The 20,696-nt window shown below is 44.0% G+C and overlaps 1 protein-coding gene across 1 annotated transcript in view; it reads left to right on the forward strand.

Annotated features, from left to right (window-relative positions):
• Positions 1–11,217, forward strand: part of BTBD7 (BTB (POZ) domain containing 7) — a 54,703-nt gene extending 43,486 nt beyond the window's left edge. The window contains exons 4-8 of the mRNA XM_012655195.1: positions 888–1,031; positions 2,608–2,797; positions 5,804–5,982; positions 7,720–8,166; positions 9,592–11,217. Coding sequence (XP_012510649.1) covers positions 888–1,031; positions 2,608–2,797; positions 5,804–5,982; positions 7,720–8,166; positions 9,592–10,404 — 1,773 coding nt within the window. The 3' untranslated portion in view covers positions 10,405–11,217. The remainder of the gene's footprint in view (positions 1–887; positions 1,032–2,607; positions 2,798–5,803; positions 5,983–7,719; positions 8,167–9,591) is intronic.
• The last annotated feature ends 9,479 nt before the right edge of the window (positions 11,218–20,696 follow it).

Raw genomic sequence — 20,696 nt, forward strand, 5'->3', positions numbered from 1 at the left:
AAAAAAAAAAAAAAAAAAAAAAACTGGGACTCAAATCACATTCAACACTGTATTTAGTTTAGGAAAATATTTTAGAACTTTGGTTAGAAAATATATATCTCTGCTCTTAATTCCATGCCTAATACATAATGAGTCCCCAGTAAAAGTTTGCTAATAATGGCTGTTAGTCTTCTTGCTCTTAGTATGTGCTAAGCACTGTACCAAGTGCTTTTATCTGTATTGCCTTCATTTAATCTTCACCACCACCTTAAGAACTGCAGGTATTTGATTTAGATTCTCCTAGCATCAATCAGGAAACAACAGGGCGACCACATTTAGTTAGTTTTTCAGTGCCCCACCTCCAGGGCCATACAGGTGCCCATAAAGTAAGGCCCAGGAAAAATGAGATGTCCGTGGTCACATGGCTGTTAAATAGGAGAGCTAGGGTTTGAGCCAAGTCTGCCTTCCCCTGTGCTAGCCTGCCTATGTCCTTGTACTGTAGATACATGCTCAAGTCAGTGGTCTCGTTTTGTCTTGGGGGAGAGGGGGCAGTGAGTGGGGATGGAATCAGTTCCCTAGATGAGTATGAATAAGGAAAAAAATAAAAATTGGTTTTCATCAAGAGTTCTGAAATTTAGTCCAGCTCAGTACGTTTTAATTAATGTGTCTTGTTTTTAAAAACATCATTTCTCTATTTAGAAAAAAATGGGAAGTTATAGAATCTTTTTATTGCTGAATCCTTTAACTAGTAAACTTTGAAGTATTTCTAAATTTCACATACATTGCTAAATTTTTATTTAAATGGTAAAGTTTGTACATTTTGATTTATAGGCACAAATATTTTTATCTTAGTGGCATTATAGTGCTACACAGATCTCTAGTTTATCTAAAATACATTTTTTTTAAAGATGAAAAGAGGCTTGATCAGTACTCCTCCATCAGACATGCTTCCCACAACAGAAGGTGGAAAGTCAAATGCCTGGTTACGGCAAAAAAATGCTGGCATATATGTTCGTCCTCGACTGTTCTCTCCCTATGTGGAAGAAGCAAAGGTAATGATGACCATTTGAAGATAGTAGACTACTTTATTGTAACCATATGCACAAAGAGGTTTATTGTAATATTATTTAAATATTTGGAAATAGCCAATATTTCCAATAATAGGGAAAACGAAAGTAAATTCTAGTTAGACTACTCAACAAAAGAGTTTTCTGAAATGTTTAATTATCAAGCATGTTTTTAAAACTTACGCCATATTAAAATGCATTTTATCTTTTTCTCATCTTAATTGCCTTGCAAAATGTTAACTTAATTGCCTTGCAAATTGTTATCATTTTACTGAAATAGTTGTCAGTATTTTGTCATCTTGGGAATGGGGAAAATGTTCTGAAAGAAGATTGCACACATTTTTGTCTTCTTTGTAAATTAAAGGAATACCATGATCTCTTCTAACATGTAATAGCTGACTGTTGGGAATTGTGTTTAGTTTTAGAATAAGTACACAAACTAAGAACTCAGGCTTATTAAGTAAATAGTTGGCATCACATATTCTGTAACATAAAGAACTCTTAAAGAAAATACAGTAATATAAAATTGAAATATTGTAATTTTTAGTAGATGTATTCAGCCATAAGAACTAGGTGGCCTTTGGAGGAAAAACTGACAGTCTTTAAAAGTAAGAAATCAGCTGGGCATGGTAGCTCATGCCTGTAATCCCAGCACTTTGAGAGGCCAAGGCAGGAGGGTTACTTGGGGCCTGGAGTTCGAGACCAGCCTGGGCAACCTAGTGAGAACCCATCTCTGCAAAGAAATTTAAAAATTAGCCATATGCAATCATGCATGCCTGTAGTCCCAGCTACTCAGGAACCTGAGGTAGGAAGATTGAGCCTAGGAGTGCAAGGCTGCAGTAAGCTATGATCGTGCCGCCACTACACTCCAGCTGCCCTCTTTTAAAAAAAAAATCGTCATCATTAAGCTTTCTAAAATAAATTTATCAGGCAAATGGTGTGTTTGGGTATAGAATTAAGTTGTCTTACATTTTCTCATTTTTATTGCCAGAATCCCTAGTTTAAGATATATGAAAGGATTTGTGAGAAGTCTGTTTTATTGACTAGGTTGCTAATGTACCTCTTGTTGAGTAGTTGACATTTTAAAATAGTTCTAGAGCACAGGAGAGTAGCAGAATGGTTGGGTCTGGTCTTTCTGAAATAAGTGCAGTGCTTAATGTTGCTAACACAGCTGAGGCCTTCACAAAGGTCCAGTCTGGTGATACATGGTCTGTGATATACTAGACCTAACCTCCATTTCTTCTCCCTCAAGACCAGGCAGCCAAAAGCCAATCAGACATTCCTCTAGAATGTCCTGGTTCCTCAGGTGGCTGTGCCCAACACCTAAGGAGATAATTGCCCCCAGTAAATGTAAAAAATGTTTATACATTATCTCATTTTGGTCATTCTGCAGTTTGGTAAGATAGATTCACCTGAGACTAATTTAATAAAATTAGATTTATTTATAGGTCTTAAATTCACTGTTTTTAATATTTTGTATTTTGAAAGTAATAATCTTCCTCCAAATGTGATTTAACACAGATAAAGGTTGACTGATTCTGTTAACACTAAATTATTTCAGTCAGTGCTAGACGAGATGATGGTGGAACAAACAGATCTTGTGCGCTTGCGAATGGTTAGAATGTCCAACGTGCCAGACACGCTCTACATGGTCAATAATGCCGTGCCACAGTGTTGTCACATGATCAGCCACCAGCAGATCAGCAGTAACCAGTCAAGCCCTCCTTCAGTTGTAGCCAACGAAATTCCAGGTAAGGCAGTTTATCAGGCATTATATTTAAATGAATAACCTTATCATTTTTTGTAATTGCCGATGTTTGAACCCCCTTATATATGCTAATTCTCTCCATGTTTCAATACCCTTTATGCATTGTTCTCCTTAAAGAATTAATACTTATAAGCTAAGGTTTTTGTTTTATATTTTATTTTATATTAATAAGTATATACAGTTTTTCAGTTTAGCCTAGGGTTTCTCATCCTTGGCCCTGTTGGCATTTAGGGCTGGATGATTCCATGTAGAGGGAGCTGTCCTGTGCATTTTAGGGTGTTCAGCCACATCCCTGGCCTGTGCTTACTAGATGCTAGTAGTGCGCACACGCTCATACATGCTCGCGCACACACACCCCTTTGTGATAACCTTTTGGAAGCATTTTTATGTTTCTAGACATTGGCAAATGTACCCCTATAGGGCAAAATCACTCCTGCGGAGAACCACTGGTGTAGAGAAATTCATATTTTTTCCATCACCATAGGTTATTTCTCACATTATAAGACCTTTAGGAAAGTAATAGGTACTTAGACCTTTGGGTCCATGTATGTCCCCCAAAAATGTGATCACCATGGGAACTTTATTGTGGCATAGGCTTATGTCTTAAGACTTTGAGGGAAGTATATCAGGTATAACTGTCATCTTCAAAACTTTAGAGCATCAGTTAATGTTGACTTTAACCAAAGGGTTCTAGTGTGTCAGTTCTAAGGTAAGAAAAACAACAGTGATCTGGTGGACAGAAATACATGGCTCTTGCCAATTGCCATTGCAAGATTCAAAATAAAAACCAGGAAACTACAGCAGTGGAAATAGTGCTATTTATTTCTGCTTATAAATGTTTGTTTCAATTAAAGATAAATAAAAGATATAATGACACTTAATTGAATGCGTATGTTTTATTCTGGGACAAATGTTTTTCTTTAGTTGTTGCCTTATCAGATTTGGCCACCATATGTTTACTTAAAATACATATTGGATGACAGTATGAAAAGAAATATTTCTTTAGCTGTTTTGTACAGATTTTGAAGCTTTGGTAATTAGCACTGTTTTTTAGGCTTGAGTTAATATGATTGAGTATCAGCATAATTTAGTCTTAGAACTCAATCTCAGAAGCCCAAAGACATTCACAAGTATGCTCAGGAAAATAAGGCTGTCTCTCTGTTGTTTAGCTAAGGGGCATCGTCCTATTCATGTCGTCCTAGGTTCTTCTCACTCCTTTGCCCACACTCTAATGAAAGGCTCTATAGCTTTTTGCAGAAGATTTGTGGGTTCATATCCTGGCTCTATTACTTTGTATGACTTTGGACAAGCTATTTTCTTGAACATTTCCTCATCTGTAAAATAGGGATAATATCTCCTTTCAAGGATTTGATGAAGTACGATGAGTAACATGCTTAGGAGTTTGCCTGGCACAAAGCAAGCACTCAGTAAATGCTAGCTCCCTTTTCCCCCCAAAAATAATAATCAATCACGAACCTAGTCAGTTTATCTCACAAATATTTATAGACTTCATCCCCTCTTCTCCAGCCCTGCAGCACAGCCTTAGTTCAGATTCCAAACCAGTGTTCCCCCTCATCTTACTTCCATTTTGCCCTATGCACCAGGGGTCAGCACACTTTCTCTATAAAGGCCAGATAGTAAATATTTTAGGTTTTGTGGGCCATGCAGTCTCTATTGCATCTACTCAGCTCTCACACAACAGCCATAGACAACACCTAAATGAACGGGTACAGCTGTATTCCAGTAGAACTTTATTTACAACAGCAGACAGCGGGCTTGATTTAGCCTGCAGGCCATAGTTTGCCTCCCTTTGTACACTAGTGTCAGAGTGTGCCTGATCACAGCTCTGGCCCTGTTGTCCCCCTGCACGAGTGACTACCTATTGTGCACAGGATACAATTTAAATTCCTTATCCATGATCTGCTCCTACCAATCTTTCCAGCCTCCTCTCTTAGTATTATTCCTTTTTATAGCTCTGAACCCTTAAGTTCTCCTGGATATACCAGGTGCTTGTGTCATGCTGTCTCTCCCTGCAAGTTTTATACGTGCCCCATCCTTTTGCTCAGAAAGCCCTACCTACCCGCCTACCCCTGCCACTCTCAACCAGTCTGGTTTTCCCTTATTGAAAAATCAGGGTTCACCTTGTCTAATAAGTGTATCCTGCCTGCCCGCAGTCTGGGCTGGGTGCCCCTTCTTCCCAGTCCTTAAGCATCCTTTGCATATTTCTCTCTGTGAGCATTTATGACCCTTTGCTGCATTTGTTTACTTACTTAATGTCTCTAAGCCATAACTTTTTGAGGACAGGGATCATGTTTTTCATTGTATGCACCCTAATACCCAAGGCCAATCCCTGGTATGTAGTCAGGACTCAAAAACTTATTTGGTGTAATCCTAGCAAGGCAAGGCAAGAGGATTGCTGGAGGCCAGGAGTTTAAGACCACCATAAGCAAGAGTGAGACCCTCTCTCTACAAAAAAAAAGAAAACAAAAAAAACTGAAAAGTTAGCTGGGCATGGTGATGTGAAACTGTAGTCCCAGCTACTCGGGAGGCTGAAGCAGGAGAATCACTTGAGCCCAGGAGTTGGAGGTTGCAGTGAGCTGTGATCATGCCACTGCACTCTAGCCTGGGTGACAAAGCAAGACTCTGTCTCAAAAAAAAAAAACTTATTTGAACAAAAGAATGAAAGACTTACGAAATTTCCTGAGATTCAGAAGAGAGTATGTACAAGTAAAATTTTATTTGAGCGTGAACTAAAATAATACAACTCAGGAGCTGTTTGATATGATCAAGAGCCTTTTGGGCACAGTGAAATTTGAAAACCTTTAAAAATAATTAGAGGTATATAAATTACTGTGTTGCGGGAAATTAAAATGCTATCTGAAAGGTTTATAAGCTTCCAGTACAAAACACATGCTTTTTCCTTGCTCTCACTGGGTGGTCTTTTGTGTAGCTCAGGAATTTTGCCTGCACACTGTTTTTCTCCTTCCAGTTCCTCGTCTCCTCATTATGAAAGACATGGTCAGACGACTGCAGGAACTCCGACACACCGAGCAGGTGCAGAGGGCCTATGCGCTGAACTGTGGGGAGGGCGCCACTGTCAGCTATGAGATTCAGATCCGAGTACTGAGAGAGTTTGGCCTTGCAGATGCTGCCGCAGAACTGTTGCAGGTAGGAAACAGCATGAAACTATTTAAAGGGAGCCTTGCCTATCAGTTCAGCGGTGTTTTAGACACCCTGAGGAGCCCTCAGCTTGCTTCTTTTTCTTCATATTGCTTTTTCACTGCCTCTGGTATCTTTGATAACCTGCAGGTCCCTCCTGGTGAGAGGCAGTGTGGTGGACTGGACTGAGCACAGGTATAAAATGAGATGTGGGTTTATATCCTGTCTATCCTGCTTACTGATCAGTTAATTTGGAATGAGTTTCTTAACCACCATGAGCATCAGTTCCCTTACCTGCAGAATGGATTGTTGTGAAGATCCGAGGTGCTACATAGAAAGCAACTGTGTATCTGGTGCATAACAAGCATACAGTGGTGACTGCTAAAAAGCTCCAGGGTGTGTATGCCCACAGAGATGGCAAAGGAAGTAGAAAATTCTGAACTTTCTCTGCTCTCTCTGCCTACTTTGGTCACTAGATTTCAGGTTTGGTCTACGGCCATACTTACAGATTCCTCCCTCTTTTTCCCTCACTCCTCCCCTTAAAAGAAATTTTTTGTATGAGGGTTCAAACCCAAGCATGACAATCAAGGAATGAGTGCTCTTTTTTTTTTTAAACCTAGCAGAAAAAACTTTTTCTAGAAATAAGTAAGAGCAATAGCGTTGGTTTTTGCAGTTAAGAGAGAATTTATGAAATAGTCTGATCATAACCACTAAATCAGAGTCTTAAATAAAATGTAATTTCATTTGGTCAAGTGATTCAAACATTTTCTTTCAGCAAGGTGGGGGAATTGCATGAAGCCAGGAGTTCGAGACTAGCCTGCGCAAGAGCAAGACCCAGTCTCTACAAAAAATAGAAACATTAGCCAGACAAGGTGGCATGCACCTATAGTCCCAGCTACTCGGGAGGCTGAGGCCAGAGGATTGCTTGAGCCCAGGAGTTTGAGGTTGCTGTGAGCTATGGTGCCACTGCACTCTAGCCTGGGCAACAGTGAGACCCTGTCTCAAAAAAAAAGAAAGAAAGAAAGGTCTTGCCACTGACTCCAAACTCCTTTAGCTTTTACAAAAGGGTAATGTAGTGTGGTGTTCTTCAGTAAGGCAGCAAGCCATTTTTAGGGTCTTGATTTTCTTTTTCTGCTATAGTTTACATCCTTAAAATAAATAGTCTGGTTTTCTACTCATTTCTTTCCCCTTTACCATTCTAAATTTGGTCTTAATTTGATATATTGTTCAAAAGTAAGTATTCTCATATAATGTTTACCAAAATATTAAGCTTAGTAATGTCTAATGGGTAAGAAATAGTATTTTGTAGTTTTTATTTCAGAACATGTACAAATCTTTTGTCAGAAACTTTCTAGAAGATCCTCAGTTGTATGGCTTTTCTTCCTTTGGTGTTTACTGTTAATCTTATGTTCTTAGACAAGACATATTTGAATTAGTTTATATTAACCTGTTTTTGCTTTATCACTTAATCTTACAAAAGATGACCTACTTGCTGGAATATTCGATTGGGAAACTATCCTCGATAGCTGTGTCTTAGGCTACATAGGCTGCACTCTGCCCCTTTGTACTATTATTAAGGTCATTTTTTTCTTGGGCTTCTGGCCTAGAAAATATATTGTGCCTTTTACTCTTGCAGAATGTGGTTTTCTTAGGTGCCTCGCTTAAATCTCTCAGCCTGTAAATTTCCATCTATGGAATCTGCTAATAAATGCCCTTTTTTTTGTTTTTTTTTTTAATCTTTCTTAGAATCCTCACAAATTCTTTCCTGATGAACGTTTTGGGGATGAAAGTCCACTCTTGACAATGAGACAGCCTGGGAGATGTCGCATTAACAGTACCCCTCCTACAGAAACCATGTTTACAGACCTGGACTCTTTTGTGGCCTTCCATCCACCCTTGCCGCCTCCACCACCTCCCTACCACCCTCCAGCTACCCCAATCCACAACCAACTCAAAGCAAGCTGGAAACAAAGACCTCCCAGTCAGCATCCTTCACGTTCATTTTCTTATCCCTGTAATCATTCGCTGTTCCACTCCAGAACAGCTCCTAAAGCTGGCCCTCCCCCAGTCTACTTGCCGGGAGTTAAAGCAGCACCACCTGATTGTACCAACACTGCAGGACTGGGGAGGCAGACGGTGGCTGCTGCCGCCGCTGCCACCACCTCAGCAACAGTAGCATCTGAGAAACAAGTGGTAAGTCAACACTGAAACAACCTGCCCATAAAAGTTTATGGAATATTAGAAGAAATTACCTTGGCCCCAAGAGCCCCAGTGGGACTCAGCAGTGCCCAGAAGTGTTGCTGACAAGCTGAAAGCATAGATTTCTGAGGGGTGGAAAAAAGAAAAAAAAAAGCTAGTGTAGGTGAGTGAGAAAGGACAAGAGGAGAGAGACTAGAGGTGCAAATGATAAGTGTCATTGAGTGTCTTCCTTATCATATGTTCATGTGCCAAGATTAGGAAGGAGTAGGGTTACTGAGCAGTGCACAGGGATATGCCAGTTTCATAGTGTTCTGTTCAAGCACATGTCTAGAATCTGTCCCTAACTTCTACTCTTCTGTAGAATCTGCTGTTCTACTGAATGCTTTGATTCATTGGGACAAGAACAGGAAGTTACTTATAACTAAGCACAGTATACCATCAGGAATAATGTGGAAAAGACTCCCCGTTCAGAAAACAGGCAGAAAATGCATCTCCTTACGCATGCCTCTACTCTCAACAAGCTCATCTGTCAGAGCACCTGTTTGACAGTAGCTAGTAGGCAGTAAACTGAGAGAATTCTTTGCTTGAGTTTTCACTGCATTAGAGATTGAACTTCTGTTTTCTGTAGTATATTAAAAAAAAAAAAAAAATAGTGATTTTTAAGTCTTCCTACTCAGTCACATGCCATCAGTAACATTCAACACAGAGAAAAACAAGATTCATCTGTTCACAGAAGCTTTGTTAAAATATGCCCTATTGGAAGCTCTGGACTAGTATATACCTCAGATCAAATTACAATCCTGCCTTATCTTCTTATACCTACTGTCTCCCTGCGGTCCCTGCTTCCCCCCACCCCGGAATAGCAAAGGTCGGTGGTGTTTGATAAACCAAATTCCAATCCTGTTTGGCCTGGCCCTCAGTTCTACAGTTACAAAAGCTCCCCTACTTTATATTTTAAATAAAATATAAAGGAAATTTATTTGTATGTTCATTGCAGTCTTGACTATGATAATGAAAATTAGAAATAACCTAAATGTCCAACGGCAGGAGAATGGTTAAATAAGTCATGGTTCATCGATACAATGGAAGGTTACAGAATAATTTAAAATGGTGATCTCAAAGAAAATTTAGTGGCAGAATTATATATGCATTAAATCTTGTGAAAATTAATATAAATGCAAAGAAAAAAAAGGTTAGAGAAAGACCTCAAAATGCTAATAGTGTTATCTCTGTAGGGAAGGTTAGGGGTTTTGTTTTTTGGAAGTTTTTTGCCTTTATAGTTTTTTGTATTTTTATAATTCTTAAAAATATGCATGTATTACTTTTATAATCAGGAAACAAAATCAATGAACATCATTTTTCAGAGAGGAATTCATGAGCCTTTTTTGAATTCCTCCTGCCCTTTTTGTCTCTATGCAGCGAACACAGCCTGTGCTGAATGATCTGATGCCAGACATCGCCGTGGGTGTGTCCACACTGTCACTCAAGGACAGGAGGCTTCCAGAGCTTGCTGTAGACACAGAATTAAGCCAATCAGTTTCAGAAGCAGCACCAGGGCCTCCCCCACATCTGTCGTGTATTCCACAGAGGCATACACACACTTCTCGGAAAAAACACACACTAGAGCAAAAAACAGATGCTAGAGAAAATCAGCAGGAATACCCTGATTTCTATGACTTCTCTAACGCTGCTTGCAGACCTTCTACTCCTGCTCCTGGCAGACGCACTCCTCCTTCGCAAGGTGGATATTTTGGTCCTGATTTGTATAGCCACAATAAGGCATCACCGAGTGGCTTAAAGTCAGCCTGTCTGCCTAGCCAGACCTCTCCTAAAAAACAGGAAGAACCTAGGAGAGAATATCCACTGTCCCCTGATGGGCATCTACACAGACAAAAGAATGAGCCAATACACCTGGATGTCGTTGAGCAACCTGCCCAGCGGTCAGACTTTCCTTTGGGAGCCCCAGAAAATGCTGGTACTGGCCCAGCCCACGTCAGGGGGCGAACCACAGTAGAAACTGACTTGACTTTTGGGCTGACTCCTAACAGACCTTCACATTCTGCATGTAGCTCTGAAGCTCCAGAAGAGAGATCCAGTAGAAGACTGGCAGACAGTGAGTCCCTGGGCCATGGAGCTCAGAGAAACACAGATTTGGAAAGGGAAGATTCAGTAAGCAGAGGAAGGAGGTCACCAAGCAAGCCAGACTTTCTCTACAAAAAGTCTGCCCTCTGAGAGCAACCTTCAAGTCGTCTGTGCCTGAGATGTGAAACATCCCGTTCTATGATGTAACCCAACAACTTACTAGTTTATCGATGCCAGCTGATAACTCAGTTTCACATTACTTTCCTCTAGTTTTTATGTGTATATATATGTTTATTAGACATGGCATGCTAAGAGGGGTTTTTTGTTTTACTGCTGCATCTGTCTATTTTGTGTTTGAACAATTGTGTGGGGAAGCATTTTTAAGAGCAAGCAAGCTGGCACTTTTTTTCTCTTTACAAATGGAATTTTTTTGCACTTGTACTTATTTTATCTGTATTGATTTTATATCAGTATGTTAAACTTTATTGCCACATTTAAAGGACTGTATTTTCCTACTTTTTTGCATTTTACCTTTCATCTACCAATCCACGTGCATTGGATTGCACACTAAGATGTATTTTCTTATGAAATAGTTCTGTGTTTATTTTTTAATTATAGAAATTCCAAAGAACAGCACATCAAAATGCTCCTCTCTTTTCAGTAATTGTTTTAGTTCAGACACCTCCCTGCTCAGTCTCCATAAATCTCATGTCATTTTTCTTTAATAAGTCCTGGAAGCTGGTCTTCACTCCCCCAGCAGGAGTCCAGTCAGGGTCCTGCAGTTTGCTGGTTCAGTAAAGAACAGGAAGGAGAGAAGCCTTTTGTCCCAGGCTCACTCCATTGCTTTATTCATAACGTGGGCACTGTCAGAATCCCTGCAAAGTCTGGTAGTGGGGATTAGAGTGTCACTAGATGAGTTATCTTTAGAGATCGGATCCTTGGCATTACAAAGCAGGGGAAATAGTGAAATAACCTCAAGGTCGCACTGGTGGGATTTCGGGTCCTGAGCGTCAGCTCTCAGCTGCGATGTTGATTGACTGCTTGCTGCCTTCAGTTGTCTTGCTCTCTAGGGAAAAAAACAAAAAAACAAAAAGGGCTTCAGTCTTACGGATGTTCCTTGGTGTTTGTAAGCATATGTTTTCTTTCAAATGTTTTTCTGAGTATGTCTGCATCTCGATGTCCTATACAAACTTGTTGTATAATGCATAATGCTTTGTCACCAAAAGAAAAAATTTATTTTCAGTTGAACACTACATGTCCTACTTGAACTCCACTAGGGACGCTGGTTTGGCATTTACTGAACCACTGAGCACATGGGATCTTTTAAGATCCTTTCTCTTGGAAGGGCAATGTGTGAGCTAAGGACTGTTTTTTCTTACTCTCCAATGTAAATACATTAGTATTTGAGTTTTTAAATCACTTCAACATTAAATTTGAGCATTCACTTTGTATTTTTACAAACATACACAGCCGTAGCACTTAGAAGGAAAGAGACTTTCTGAACATTCCCTCATATGAAGGATATTTGGGAACCTCTTTTCTATGTATGTGTATATATGTATAACTATGAATCACTCACACTCACTCTAAAACTATGCAGGGCTAGGGAGCCTTTACAAGCTACCATTTAAATGAATTACATGCACTTTGAAGTAAATAGGTTTCTATTGGGTGTCAACAATTCTGATTTCTCCCGAAACTGTAGTTTCTCTTACAGTCTTTTCCTACTTTACCCTGTGGATATACACTCAGGAATAATCTGACATTTTTTAAAAATCCTAACAGTAGATAATCTCAAAGATGGGAATTTGGCAGTGTGTCTGTACACACCGCAAACTGCCGCCACGTGTTCTGCTGCCTGACTAGTTGCTGCTAGTGCACTTGTGATGCTGGTGTCGGTGCAGACCGAGCTCCCAGTCTCCCAAAGTTAACACTCGTCTACTGTAAGGTTGGCTACGCATCATCTTTGGGGCTCCTTTTTTAAGACAGAAAAACATAGGACTCTGTTCTCATTTGTAAGAGGTTTAACTTTCATAATAGTTGATGGTGTCTTTTAAAACCCAGCCTCGTCTGTCTCTCTTCCGAAACAAGAGTTGTTAATTCCATCATATTCCTTAATATGTATTTATATATATGTGTGTGTGTTGACAGGAATTGTTTTGATATAGTTTTGAATTTCTGTTCCAAATCAGACTATACTATGCTGGCACTGCAGATAAGAATGAGTAGCCCTAATTTGGATGGGGAAAAAACTTTCTCATCTCTGACCTGTTTCATGCTGTTGTTGTTTGTTGTTTTTTTTTCCCCTCCCCAAATGTTAGAACAGGGCTGTTGATCCCACACATTAATTTTTCTGAAAATTCATGAAGTAGCCTTTCATTCCCTAAAACATAGTTATAAAAATAAGTGACCACTCCTATTATTACGTAATTTGTGAAGTTTGGTTTTAATGGTTTAGTAGCTTACCTGGCTAAACTATGTGTATAGAGGGAAAACTTGCTTTAATCTGTGGGATTGTGGACTGAGGTGACTTGCGGAAGATAAACAAATGTGGGTTTTGTGTGCATTAGGGTGGTAAGTGTCAGTGAACTTTTCATGTGTCTTGTGAAGTATGGTTAATAGGGTAGGTTGAATAGCCATGGGCCTCTGGCTTTTGAACCCATCTATAATATTAAATCTTTTTTAATGCTGTACTAAGATAAATGTGAAGTCTGAGCGAGGTTGCTCTCAGAAAAAAAAAGTTATATGTATAATATAAAATTTAGGCCATGGGAACTGGCATTTTACTTGGTATGGAAATTTAATGAGAACCAAATCACAAAAATACCAGATCTCCTTTTGAGGCCAAGGACAATCAGGCCTATGAGACAATCACCACTTCCGGTGCCAGCTGTATTGAGGTTAGAGAACTGCCACCCAGATGCTAGAGCGGAAAGAAAAGATTCAAGTCTCTTAAAGATGTTGTTGGTCTTTCTCCCATGTTATTGTTTTAGTTTTGTGATCTTGGTGAATAAGTTCAGAGTCACCTGTAGCTCCTGAGGGGAAAAAAATAGCAGCACTAAAGGCAAAAATTATCGAAAACATTGTTTAAATTCTCCACACCCATTCTCACATGCCCCCTTTAGCTTTATTTCTAGAAACCCTGGACCTAAGCCAGCCTGATGTTTAAATAACCCATTAGGCTTTAAGGGTTGTTAGTGAGTTTTTTATATTCACATCTTTCTGTAGAATTCTCTATGAAACTTTACCTAACTCTCATTTTTGCTTCCTCAGAAACTCTTTTTTTTTATTACACTTGTCATCCTTTATTGGGTTTTCTTTTGATTTGTTCAAGTTCTAGCAATGGGCATAATACCTGTACATTTGAACTGAGACGATGGTGCGGAACAGAGAGAAGCAGCGGCGAACTTGGCAGCAGCAGTGGCGCTCCCTGAAAGCTGACCTCCGTGCGTCAGTCTCTGACGGGTCGAAGGGTTAACATTTCTCAGTAGCTCCCCAGCAAAATAAATATTTTCTTATAATGTTGAATTTGCCTTTTAGGGAAAAATATGTTTCATGAAATACTTGTAAGATACTTATTTTGCAATTAATTCAGAAGCATTCATATTTTTATGTTAGGACTGAATTCAAAGGGAAATGCTTCTTTGACTTTGTTTTAATTGTTTGGTTGAGTTTCAGCTTTCTGTAGTTACTATCAAAGCAGCAGTGATGGGTGCTATTCCCGGTTCTGCAACGGTTTACTTTGCCTACTAAGTGATTTACTTTAAAACCTCATTACAAATAATCTTACTAAAGAATTACCATGCACTCTGCTAAAAGGTGTTTTACTGTTTTCCATTAACACTGTTGTATGAACAACGTTTTATGAAATGTCTTTTTGTCCTGTAGATGGCCATAGCTGTTATGTAGTTACCATATTGGCAATCTTTTGATTGTTTTTTCCTCTAGAAAACCCTCAGACTGTGTGTGTCAATCTTCCATATTCTGAATATTATAATGCTGTGGCCGTTTCTGTAGAAAGATTACTTGCAAGTATGTGTCTTGGAAATAACATCTTGTGTTTGTGTGTTTATGTGAGTTCTAAGAGGTCAGATAAGCTCTGGAAGAGTCATCATCATATGTACCTGCACGTGACTGTGTATCTGAGTTACGTGGTCAGGCAATATGGAATCCTGCTCTTAGATCAGGTGGCTGAAAGTTAAGGGTTCCTGAACTCCACTTGCTGTGTATGTACCACATCTGTACTTCAGAGAGGCGACATCTTGTATAACATTGCATTTTCTTGTGGTTGTGCTGTTACTGGTATAAAGTCAAGTGCCTTCAATGCTAAAGGCTCAGAAATTTTTCTTAAACTGATTTCATGTCCTATGCAAGTGTTTTCTACAACCTGCATAACCAGTACTTTGTAAAACTTGTTTACGCTTCAATTGTACATAGTGATTTTTAAAGAAATATATAGTATTTTTATTTAGGTACCTCCAAACTTGAATTCGTCTGTGTGAAGCATTGTAAAACGATACATTTCTCTTTTGAGTACCATTGCAGTTGTACAGAGGTTTTCACTGGTTCTATTTTTCTACTGTTACTGATAAGCATGTAACACTGACTTTATCCTACATATAGTTGGCATTTCAAATAAATGGCTTGTGTAGAACCTGCTGAGTTGGATACAGTCTGTTTTAGCAGTGTAGCGTACGGTCTTCAGGTAGAGAAGTGATTGTACCCTTCAAGGGTAGGATTGGGAGTTTTCTAGCTTGATGTCCTCTGTATCTCTAAGGTTTCAATCAAAGGTATTTAATTTTTATTATCATCATAGTTTTCTTAGAAATCACACTTTTATTCTGAATCATCAAGTTCATTATTTTTTATTTCACTGAAACATTTCTGAGAGATTTCATTTTACAAATCTGAGCAAAAAGTTGCTTGCACAGGGGTCTCCAGAGGAAGCTTAGCACAGCACCGGTGAACCAGGCGCCTGGATGTGTCCTGCTATTCAGGACCTCCAAGTGTCAGAGACCTGACTTACATTCTGAGCTTGCTTTCTCTGTTAAACTCAGGCTTATTAATATTTTTCAATTTAAAAGGGAAATGGAGTCATCATCTAGAGTCTAGGATTCTGAAAAAGCATGCAAAATGGGAAGTTTTCTCGTTTTCATTTTTAAAAATTGCTATAAAATAGCTCCTATTTTAAAATTTTGTTTTCATCATTGCACTGGTAAGTTCTGTCCTAGCATTTCACTCCTCATGCCTCACTATGGAATAATCTCTTTACATTTTGTAACCATCTTAGGTTTAACAGAGGAGTGTAAAGATAAAATCCAAGGTTTTTGTGGGTGAACTTCTTAAAAATCTAAAAAAGAAAATTGCATAAATCAACTTTTATTTCTGCACTTCTGGATTATCCCTGGAAAAGCAAATTCAGGGAGCTCTTCCCTAGCCACATTGGGCCTTAGCTCTCCTCGGCACACTAGGAAATATTTCTTGAGTCCACTCTTCCCAAGGCCTATGCGTATGGAGCAGCAGACAAAACAGACAGATACCTATCCTCAGAAACTTTATGCGGGGGCCTGCTGGCGAGGTCCTGGCTGTGGGACCTGTGGCACAGCCCCTCACCCTCAGTTTCCTCGTCCTTAAAACAGAGGTGACTCGGTTCGCTTACTCGGCGCTGGCTGGGACTTTCTGTGTTTGCTCACAGTCCTCACGTCAGCCTGGGCAACGGGCCTTCTTGTTGCCGTTCTCGAGTAGAGGAACTCCTCCTCGACACCTGCCTGGAAGGGCTGCTGCGAGTCCGCGGGCACCTGGTGACGTTGGTACTCTCTGAAGTCCCGACCCTCAAACCTATCTAGCTGGTGAGTATCCTCCATCTCTGGAATCTTCTATCAGATGCACCGTAAATGCCTCCCTACCCTCTGCAACCGAACTAAAAGTAATTGTTCTCATCTCTCCATGTTCTGACAGAGCCACCCAAACCCTTGAGGAGTCCCTCCTTAGTCCAGGTGTAGGTGACCCCAGAGAGACTTCAGTGTCCCCCCAGCATCCCACCAACACCCAGGGGCTGCTGGGACTGTGCTCTTTGCAACCTTGCAGTTAACTGTCCCCTGTGCCTGCCACTCCCACTCCCCTGCGTCACCCACTCAGCCCTCTGGACTCCCAGGGGGGTCCCTGACCCCACCCATGCTTCCCCACCCTGCCATGGTCCCTGCACCGCCACCACCCCTTCCTCGTGCTCCTCCTCCTCCTCTCCCGCCTCTTGCCCCGCTGAGGCCCAGCTCGCCACATCCACTCAGCCTCTCCCGACAGGTGGCTCCTCTCACTCCTTCCGTGGACTCCGGGTCAGGAAGGGCAGGGCGATGGTGTCCCTCTGTCACCCCCAGTCACTCCCCTCACATCCTGAAGGCCTTGGCTCCAGCCTCAGCGTCCCCGTTCTCCAAGCCCTGCTGTCACCCTGGTAGCAGCCTGGGCCACACCCAGCCCCCTCCTCCGTGACACAGCCCTCCCCTGGGCCCAGAGGGCTCCACCTTTGAAATCTTAACCTCCCTTCCTGCTCTCAGGCCAGATCACCTCCTGCCGGGCGCTCCCAGACGCCTCTCTTTTGTCTTTCCGGCCTCTGCCCTGAACGGGTGTCAGCCACCTCACCTGACTCAACTTCTCACCCATCCTCCTGGCCAAACTCTGCCCATAAATAGTGGACACGTCCATCTCCCGTGCTGGGCCCGGCCCTGGCAGACCGAGGACAGCCGCATGGCCCCAGCCTCTTGTGGCCTCAGCGTGCCTGGCCCTTGGGGTCAACCTGGCCCTGCTCCCCCTGGGGCCACTTTTGCCCTCCCCTCTCCTCTCCCTGAGCTGCCCCCAGCTCCCTCCTCACTCTCCAGCCTCTCTGGGAAACAAAGTCCTTCAGATGGGAGTCACCCCACGTTGGGGCCTCAGACCACACCCTCCCCTGTCCTCCAGCGCCCTGCCTGGTGGCCTAGTCCACCCTCCTGTCCCATCCCATTCCGTCTTCTCGTGGCCCTTGCTTATCCATGACCCACTCTCACCTGTGGCTCCACCTTAGGAATCTGAGTTGGCCCAAGTGTCACCATCCGTAGCAGACAACCGCCTGGACCAGCCCTGTCCTCTCCTCGGCCCCTCGCCCACTGGCCTCTTGCAGTCCACACCCCGTCCCTCCACTCATGGAGACTGCGCCAGCCAAGGTCACCCGCTGATGACCCTCATGTTGCTAAACTCAGTGGACACTGTCATGGGGCTCTGGGCCCAGCCACATTGTCCCTCCACCTGGGAGCGCTCCCGCCTCTCTGCAGACCTCGCTGTCCTCTGGGCCACGTGCTGGTGAGTTAGGAACAGGCCCGAGGCCCTGCCCTGCCTTCATCCTTCCCCTCCCTCCCTCCTTCCTCTTAGGAACCAGCTGCCCAAAGACGACATAAGCTCTGGAGTGTCCCCAGCCGCCAGAGGGAGCTTGGCACAAGGGCCCCTGGACTTTGCCCCGCGTGGAGGGGGCCTGCCAGTGGGGTCATCTGCTGGCTCCCAGACACCCGCACCAGAGAAGGCTGCATTCCCCGAAATCAGCTTTATCAGAACTAAAACGGCGGCGGCGGGGAGGCGGTGGGGACTCATCTTACCCGTCTCGTTTCTGAGTTGGCTTAAAACCTACCTAAGTCTCCACGGGCCCTTTTCCTCTCACGGACTCTGCCACACTGCCACCCCCACACCCCGGGTCCTGCAGCGCGGGCTCCTGGCTCCCCATCCGGCTGCTCTTCTCAACCTGCATCTCGGCTTCCTCTTTCCCGGCTTGTCCTTTCGGCGCCGCTGTTCCCTGGCGTCTGTTCGAGGCCCTGTTTCCTCCTCACTTGTCATGTCCTCCCCAGAGAAGGGCTCATTCGTCTCCGTTGCTGGTCACCATGGATGCTGCTAACTCCTGAGGACCTACCCCAGCCTCGACCCCTGGGCCTCAGACCTATCCGCACACCCCTCAGATGCCCAGCGGGGACCTCCAGCCAACTCGGCCCCTGCTCCTCATTCAGCCTGTCCTGTGCCGTGACAAAACCGTTTGTTCCTCCCAAGCTCTTCCTCTTCGAAGGCCTCAGGCTGCGGCTGTGGCGGTTCCGTGCCCACAGTTTCCTACTAGGACTCCAAGTCGTCACGCACACTGCGGTCTCCCCTGGTGACCATGGCTTTGATGCATTCTTGTCCCCGCGGCTCACACAGCACAAGCTCCAGGGAGTCAGCAGCCTCCCAGCTAGTCTGGGTGGGGGCTCATGCAGCAGCCCCCAGCCTCCCAAAGGCTGCCGGGCCCCAGCGCTCTAATAAGGGGCAGGAAAGACAGTCCCTGACCTCACAGAATTTATGGTTCAGTGGGGAAGACACAGATATTAAGCAAATAAACTCACAAATACATTATTACCACCGGGGCCCGTGCTGTTCCAAAGTGAAATGGCGCTTTGAGGATTAACCACATCACGATGGGTCCAGTCTTCCCCACCCATAATGAAGAGGTCCCTGAGTGAGAGGGGACACTGGGCAGGAGTCCTCAGTCAGCAGCATTTGACCTGCAAATGGACCAAGGAGGGCCCCTGGGGAATGAAATTAGTGACTTTTGACTTGCAGCCTCTGTGAGTGAGCTGTGTAGAGAGGCGAGTCCATCATTCCAAAGAGCTCCTTTCCCCGGATGCTGCCCCATGCTGTGAGCAGCTCCAGGCCTGCTAACTGGGGCCAGCTGTCCTTGGGGGTGTGTGAGAAGTCCCTTGTCCCACACATGGGGTGCTGTGACCTGGAGATAGTCACCCTTCCGCTGTGTGCCTGAGCTGGCCTCCTACAGCGGGAACTGAGTTGCCCCTGGGTGAGAGGGGACGGAAGGAGATGCAGCGCACAGGCCACTGTTCACCCCAGGGGCTCAAGGCACCCAGCACCCTCCCACCCAGAGGCCTCCCTCACTCCATGAACCGCACCTCGAGTGACAGGAGACCAAACATACAGTTGCTTGTGGATCTTTCCCGTTTGGCTCGGAGCACTGCTGGGCAGCTGAGTCCAGGGGCCTTCAGGCCTAAGGCGGAGGCAAGAGAGGGAAGCCAGGCCAGGCGCGGGGGCTCACGTCTGTAATCCTGGCACTCTCGAGGCTGAGGCAGGAGGATTGCTTGAGGCCAGGAGTTAGAGATCAGCCTGAGCAAAAGCGAGACCCCGTCTCTACTAAAAATAGAAAAATTAGCCAAGCGTGGTGGCACGAGCCTGTAGTCCCAGCTGCTCGGAGGCTGAGGCAGGAGGATCGCTTGAGCCCAGGAGTCTGAGGCTACAGTGAGCTATGATAATGCTACTGCACTCTAGCCCAGGCGACGGGGCAAGACCCTGTCTCAAAAAAAAAAAAAAATTTAAAGAGGAGAAAAGCCAGGATGCAGGCAGGGCCATGAGGGAGAGAAAGAGAGTGTCAGGAACCGTGGGCCCATGCAGGAGGAAAGATGGCTGAGGAAAAGCCCAAGTGGGGTCTCCCAGTGGGGAGTCAGGGCAGAGCTTTGCGCAGGTGTCAGAGAGGACCGTGAACAGCCCCCTACTCCTGCCACGGAGGAAACACTGGGAAGAGGCCAGAGCAAAGATGTGGATGGAAGGCTAGTGGACAAGTTCGGGAGAGGCCTCCAGCCTTTTTCCATGGGAAAAGACCTCAGGGCCCGGGAGAGCTGGGAATGAGTGCTGTGCGAGGTAGTAAGTACTTTGCCACTAGGCTTCAAAAGCAGAAGCCAGGGACCTGTACAAGTGTTCTCAGCTATGGACCAGTCTACTAGTTGTGTAAGCTTCAGGCAAGGCTTGATGCAGTGGCTCAATGCCCAGAATCACCAAAGACCTGGCTTCTTTCTCTCCTCTGTCTGCCAGGACACTGGCTTCCTCCTGAGTTTGGCACCCCTGGCACTCACAGGCTTTGTGCCCGCAGCTGGAACGGGCATGGCTGATATCTATCAACCACATGAGGGGTGGAGGGGCGGAGAGCTAGCTGGACATTAGGGCACTGCCCACAAGAGCATGGAGGCGTGCAAGCTGACCAGACAAGACCAGTGCAGGTGCCCTGTGAGGGTCATCTGCACAAGGAGGGACTCCCGTCCTGAGAGATGGGGCTGGGTGACTTCTCAGCCCTCTTCCCACTGAAGGATGCTGTTATTGGAAGTATGGAGCGAACACCTATCTAATGCCCACTGGTCCATGGGCAGAAGGGAGGGGCCAGTAGGGGTTGGTGCTGGATGCCCCCTCAGACCAAGGCTGCATCTGGCAGCGGCTTCAAGGTGACCCAACTGGGAGGTGGCCTTGCTGGCTCCCAGGAGTTCTGCCAGGTTGGTTTCCCGTAACTCTCACCTTCCCCAGAAGGCACTATTTTCAGTGGGGGGCTGGCCTAGGCCACTTCCTGGTCCTCTAACCACAAGACTGCTCTTTTAATTTTCTTCTGCTCTACTAGGGTCCTTTAA

This window comes from Propithecus coquereli, unplaced genomic scaffold, assembly GCF_000956105.1.
Source record: "Propithecus coquereli isolate 6110/MARCELLA unplaced genomic scaffold, Pcoq_1.0 Scaffold468, whole genome shotgun sequence".
NCBI lineage: Eukaryota > Metazoa > Chordata > Mammalia > Primates > Indriidae > Propithecus > Propithecus coquereli.